Raw genomic sequence first — 6,428 nt, 5'->3', positions numbered from 1 at the left:
AATGTAAACATTTTTTTTCGATTTTCTCTGAAACAGAGCAAAAACGAGCATATGTCTATAGGACTTTTTTTCTTAGTTTTTTACTCCTCTACACGCTCCCGAAGTTTTGCCATTTAATTTGGAAACACCCTGTATAATAACAATTATAATAAAATTCTAGAGATATCCTTAGTGGAAATCTCCTCATAAATAGTTCCAAAAATGCTCATGGCCAATGGGTATATCCCATTTTAGATGAATATCTTTCCATCATGAGGAGATATACATCAGGGATAAATTCAAGATTTATTTCCTTTCTCTTTGCAGGTAGGCCTAGTACGTTTGGCAGTACAATTACATGACGCTCGAGAAATATTTGAAAAAATTGCAGACAAACATGCAGAGGCAATGAAAGTTGGTTTTTAAATTGTTTTAAGGCTCCTGAGTACTCAGCCAAGAACTCTGCGTTGATGATAGCGACACAGAATCAGACGGCGAAATCGGTAGCAACACAAGCCCATGACCATGTGCTCGTCATTTAGATTTATCCAAATTGTCTTTATTTACAAATGACACGCAACATAAATAATCGTGTCATGATTCCAACATGGCCGCCGCGATTACTCAGGAGCCTTAGGCTGGATCCTCATACAGACACCGGCGCTTTAGCACCAGCGCTCAAACGCTATTTCAAATGTTGAGCAACAGCCAATGAGAGCAATCTAATTTAGAATAATCGAAACGATCATTTTTGTCCAATATTATAAATAACTTCTAAATTAAAAACTATCTTTATCATTACGTTTTTTGTATTAAATAATGTACAAACCTATACGATTTTACGTTTTTTTCACAAAATTGAAAGATTTGATCTTCAGCAGCCACAATAATTGTCTAGTAACATCCTTGTGACATAGCGCAACCAAATTCGACCGAGCTCAACTTTTTCAGACAGCGCGTTTGCCGCGTGTAGCATGGTGGAATGTAGTAGAAGAAACCGCGGTATGTATGTACAAAACTCTTTAACTACATAAATATTGATAAATATATAAAAGTCAAAATTTGTTTAATCCGACGTTTAGATGATCAAAAACATCAAATTAAACAAATTTAGTACGAATATATCGAATGCTTTAGTATCAAGTAATGAGTATAACCTAGGCTATTGTTTTATAGTTTTGATTTAACAAATGTCTGTGATCCTCGAGAAGACTGCACACTGAATCTTGTATTTTAAACATTTAATACACTGTGAAAAGAATATGAGTGCAAGGAATGGCTAACATTCAAGTATGTACCTCAGCAAATATATTTTCATTAAACTTTTACAATATATTGTAGAAGTATATATTTGAATTAACATGTAAATTTTCTTTCTGTAGGAAAACATCTGTGCATTATGTGATACAGTACTTGATTTAGACATTGTGATGGACCATACCTGTTACAGTGGTTACAATCACATTCATGTTGACGACGCAGGTTATGTGTATCCAAGGCTTGGTAAGTTTTGGTCTTTCGTATTGCAATAATTAAAAATATGAAAGATTTGAATAGACTATATGAAACCATTGACTACGTTTACACTGCACCCTTAATTGAGTTTAATAACATCCGTAATTATGAAACTGTCCAGCAACCTAAGTCATTTTGACGTCATTGTGGCGTCAAATGACGTCTTTTTGGGCACATCAAATGATGTCATTTTGACGTCAGCTTGCTACTAGGGTGGTCAGTCATAGCTATTTCTCTGTAGAATGGAATGAATGTGATTGACCAATTTCTTTCGAAGTCATATTGAATTGTGACGTTTTAAGCAAGAAACGACACATTAATTTTTGTTACATGTTATTTGTGAATAAAAATAATTTGGATAAAACGAAATGATGAGATATATCGTTTTAAAACAATTGTAAAAATGGACGAAAGTTATCCTTCCCTCTTTGACAGTCAGTAAATAATCGTAAAAGGCATGTGAAAGTGAAAATAAGCTATGCATATGCACATTGAGTAACCACATTTTACTTGCCTTTTACCACCTTTTATTTACTGACTGTCAGGAGGGTAAGGATAGCTTTTTATCTATTTTTATAATTGTGTTTTAAAGCAATCCAATTAATTTCGTTTTATCTCAAATTGTCTTTTTTTATAAATAGCATGTAACAAAAATTAACGTCTTATTTCTTACTTCTGATGCCATGATTCAATACACGGCTGTGGTGACTATTCACGAGTATTAAAAATATTCATAGACTTAGTTATATTCGGGGATATATTGTACAGATATACTTTTACAGATAATGGTGACATTATCGACCAAATGAATGAGAATCCGGATGAAACAATGACAGAAGTTCTTCGCAATGAAATGTTGATCGGCGAAATCCAAAAGCGGGAACCTTCATGGAATTTTAAAATTCCTGTTGTTGAAAGGGGTAGAAATACTGTTCAGAAGCTGTGGGAAGAAGTAGTGTCTACTATGAACGGTATGTTAGTCAAGTATAATCGTATTTCTGCACATGAAATGTTTTCGAAGCAATAATGAGATTGTAATTTTCTTTATAGGTCATGTCAAGGATGTCAACGAGGCGAAAAACATATGGAAGAAAATGCGCTACAATTATAGCCGAATCGTAGCACGGGAGAATAATGCAAAAAAAAGCGGTTCGGCTGGCAGTGATATGAAAAAAAATAAATGGCCGTATTATGAGATTATGCTTTTATTAAAGATCTATTCGTTAACAATCGAAAGTAAATAATACAATCATACATTATAAATGAATAATGCATTTCTAATCTATGTATCTCACCAATTATTTATAGAACAAGTTCCAACATATCAACACCAAATGAATCGGATGCATCGACCAGTACGTGTTCATCATTAGAGAGAAAAAAAAAAGAAATGTAAGTTAATATTTAGATTTTGGACAAAATTTGGGAGAGGACTGTTAGAACGAAGAAAAGTTGCATCGAAAAAATTTATTAATAAATTAATTATTAATAAAAATTTATTAATTTAATCCTGACTTTTGACATAATATAAACATTGTTACAGATCACTCATCAATGGACTCTTCAAATGAAGAAGTGCTGATGAAACTTAATGCTGTGTTGAACACACCAGAACCAACACTACCTGAAGTAGTCTTACCACCATTACCTTGTATACCACAGAAAAATGACAAAATTGAAAATGTGATAGGATTAGTCCGAGCATCATTAAATAAAATACCTTTTACAAAAAGACGTGCCTGTATTTTAGAATTAGATTGCTTACTTTTTTATATTCACGCGAAGATTTTTATAATAAATAAAAACATGTTATTTCATAACATATTCATCTCAAATTTATTTAAATTGTTCTTTTGGATTTTACTAATGATGTAATATATTTAAAAATTTATGTAATTCATGATCATTTCGGTCTAAATTTTTGAAAACTGCCAATCAACGACACCTTCATTGAAATACATCATAAACTGATCTCTCACACGAGCAGCTTCGCGTGAGTGTGTATTTGATCCAAGACGAGATACGTTTCGCATACCACCTGAATTGGTTATTGGATCATAATCATTTAATTCTAATTCGTAGTTTTCATCAGCATTGTTGTCCGCATTCCGGATAAAATTATGCAAGCAAACGCAAGCTTCAATTATTTTATGTACATTTTCGACATTTGCAATGATCGGTTTTCTAAAAATTCTCCACTGTGATACAAAAATGCCGAATGTACTCTCAATCATTCTCCGTGCCCTGCTCAATCGATAATTAAAAATCTTTTCATCCACAGTTAATCCGCTTCGTCCAGGATACGGACGCATCAAAAAAGTCGTCAATGGGAACGCTTCATCGCCTATCAAAACATGCGGTAGTACAGAACTATCCTCAGAGATTTGTTTAGCTGGTGGTAAATCTGCTTCTCCGTTAATTAGTGCTTGCCCAATAGATGATTTTTTTAAAATTCCTCCATCACTTTGACACCCTTCAGCACCAATATCAACTACGAGGAATTTATAATTTGCATCGCATATAGCTAACAATACTAGGCTATGACTGCCCTTGTAATTATAGTATGTCGATCCTGAATGTGTGGAGCCTACAAAATATATACATTAATACTCTTGAGGCTTCCACGGGTACTTTCTATATAGAAACCATGTGTTTCGCGGGTTATCTCCGTGTTCGAATCCATTCTTACCCAAGGAGAACAAGAAAATCAAAATAATGTCAATTTGACGTCATATTGACGAATTTATATCATTTTTTGGTCATGATAAAAATCTCGATCTCATATGATCTAAGAATGACTATATATATAGAATGAATATATATATATAAAGTTTATATATAAAGTCATTCTTAGATCATATGAGATCGAGATTTTTATCATGACTAAAAAATGACATAAATTCGTCAATATGATGTCAAATTGATATTATTTTGATTTTCTTGTTTTCCTTGAGTAGAATGCCAATGTTTCGTAAATCTTGCAGTTCACTTCATCAGGGCGAAGAGCAGCCTGATACTGGCAGTCCTCGACTTAAGTGACTGCAAGGTTCACGAAACATTGGCATTCTAAGAATGGATTCGAATACGGAGATAACCCGCGAAATGCATATCGATTGCGACAAATGTCCTAATTCGTTACAGTGTAAAATTGATTTGACTAACTTCCATATAACAGATTAGAAAATATACATAAATATTTATTTGTATAGCATTTATTTATTTATTTATAATATAAAATTATATTTATATTTATAAATATACATATTTATAATAAATATATATTTCTGATTTGAATATCTTTTCGCGAAAAACATTTAATAAGATACAATCCAATGAGCAAAATGTTTAAAATCAACGCATAAGACAACTTTGATATCTTTCAGAATTCTTTATGAAATATCTTAAAGATGTTTCTTAAAAAATTTTTAAATATATCAGTTGCCTTATGCGTCGATTTTAGACATTCTGCTCATTACAAACAATATGGCTGCGTTTGTTTATGCAGCGGTTAGCACAGAAGTATCATTTTATCTTTGTTCTTCGAATATTAAACAAGAATAAAATGACACTTCTGCGCTAACCGCTACATAAACGAACACAGCTTATAGTTTATCATGACAAAAAAACTTCTGTTTTATCTATAATGATCAAAATCTGAATTTTGTAATTATTAAAACTTACCTGAATTACTACATGTTTTCCGTCGATAGCATCCACACAGTTTGGAAAATTCCACATACGTTTAAAACTGTTTTCGCTTTTTTCCGAATCTTTTAATTTTGGTACTGGTAGAACCAAAGGAGCTAATTTTGTCCACAGTGCTGTACAAGTTTCCGAAATTATTTGAGAAATTGTACTTGTCCCTACACCAAATTCATATGACATAAACACTTGGCTATCACCTGATGCTAAGTATCTATTTATTAAATAAAATAATATTAGTAATATCTAAAATAACTAAAATATCTAAATTAACACTAATTAATACTAATTAGTCAATTTCTTATAGCTTAAGACTTAAGTTCAGGTAATGGCTTATTGTAGAAAGTCCATTAAAGATGTCTAAAAGACGTCTTTTAGATATCTTATGCAACATGCATATTAGCTGGAATTTTTGGAGTAATACTTTACTTCAATTATTATAATTGTTATTGTAATTATGATATCTAATAGTGCAGAAGAGTAAATTTATTCTAAAGTTAGCCCTATATAATAACACACAAGTTTTTACAAAATTATGATAAAAATTTCTTTAATCGTTTGATTTAAATCACAAATAGACAAAATATTAAATATCAAATTTGATTTTTTTCTTATTAGGCTGGTGCCAAAGCGTATTTTAAATGGTAAAAAAAAAATTAATAACAGGCAACGACCGGCTGGAAAATGAAGTTAAGGTTGTAACAAAACGAAAAAAAAATGTTTAAACGCGAGATAATGTGAAATGGTGAAATGGGGGTGCTGTTTAGGGGTTGAAATCGGTTTTTCTCGACTTACGGCAAAGGGTGGCCTCCTAGTGGAAAATGTTCAGTACAAAAGTTATAGATAATAAAAAAATCTAAAATTTTTGTATTTGACATTTTTCAACATAACCTCAAATTTTTCGAGAAAATGGCGAAAAACTGATTTTTCAGTTTTTAATTTTTTTCTCACGTAAAAATAATTTAATTTACATGAAATTTTGTGGAAGTATACCTTTTATTGCCTGGAATAAGCTTGATTTTTTTTGGAATTAAAAAACAAATAGTTTTTGAGATGTTGATACTTTTTTAAAAAACTACCCTCATCTTCTACGGACAACTTTATTGATGTTTTTTTTGTATTTTTATATTTACATATATATCATTTTAACCGTTGAAATGTGTACTTTCAAATGGTCTATGCATGTTGTAGGTTAAATTTTCATTAAACGGCTTAAAATTACGAAAAACCGA

The 6,428-nt window shown here is 31.4% G+C and overlaps 1 protein-coding gene across 1 annotated transcript; it reads left to right on the top strand.

Moving 5' to 3' along the window:
- The first annotated feature begins 1,218 nt into the window (after positions 1–1,218).
- LOC108768540 (uncharacterized) lies at positions 1,219–3,057 on the top strand. Its single transcript, XM_018519002.1, has 6 exons — positions 1,219–1,269; positions 1,362–1,482; positions 2,277–2,465; positions 2,545–2,730; positions 2,803–2,886; positions 3,038–3,057. Exons 1-5 carry the CDS (start codon positions 1,255–1,257, stop codon positions 2,865–2,867), a joined length of 576 nt encoding a protein of 191 aa, XP_018374504.1. The 5' UTR covers positions 1,219–1,254; the 3' UTR covers positions 2,868–2,886; positions 3,038–3,057.
- Positions 3,058–6,428: the final 3,371 nt, after the last annotated feature.

This window comes from Trachymyrmex cornetzi, unplaced genomic scaffold (genome assembly GCF_001594075.2).
Source record: "Trachymyrmex cornetzi isolate Tcor2-1 unplaced genomic scaffold, Tcor1.1 scaffold804, whole genome shotgun sequence".
Lineage (NCBI taxonomy): Eukaryota > Metazoa > Arthropoda > Insecta > Hymenoptera > Formicidae > Trachymyrmex > Trachymyrmex cornetzi.
The sequence above is the reverse complement of the archived record's forward strand: the minus strand, read 5'-3'. Positions and strand labels throughout refer to the sequence as shown.

Excerpts from the sequence above, each read along its gene's own strand:
- LOC108768540 (XM_018519002.1), top strand. Across the intron at positions 1,483-2,276 it reads TTATGTGTATCCAAGGCTTG|ATAATGGTGACATTATCGAC; the intron begins GTAAGTTTTGGT and ends ATACTTTTACAG. Across the intron at positions 2,466-2,544 it reads AGTAGTGTCTACTATGAACG|GTCATGTCAAGGATGTCAAC; the intron begins GTATGTTAGTCA and ends TTTTCTTTATAG.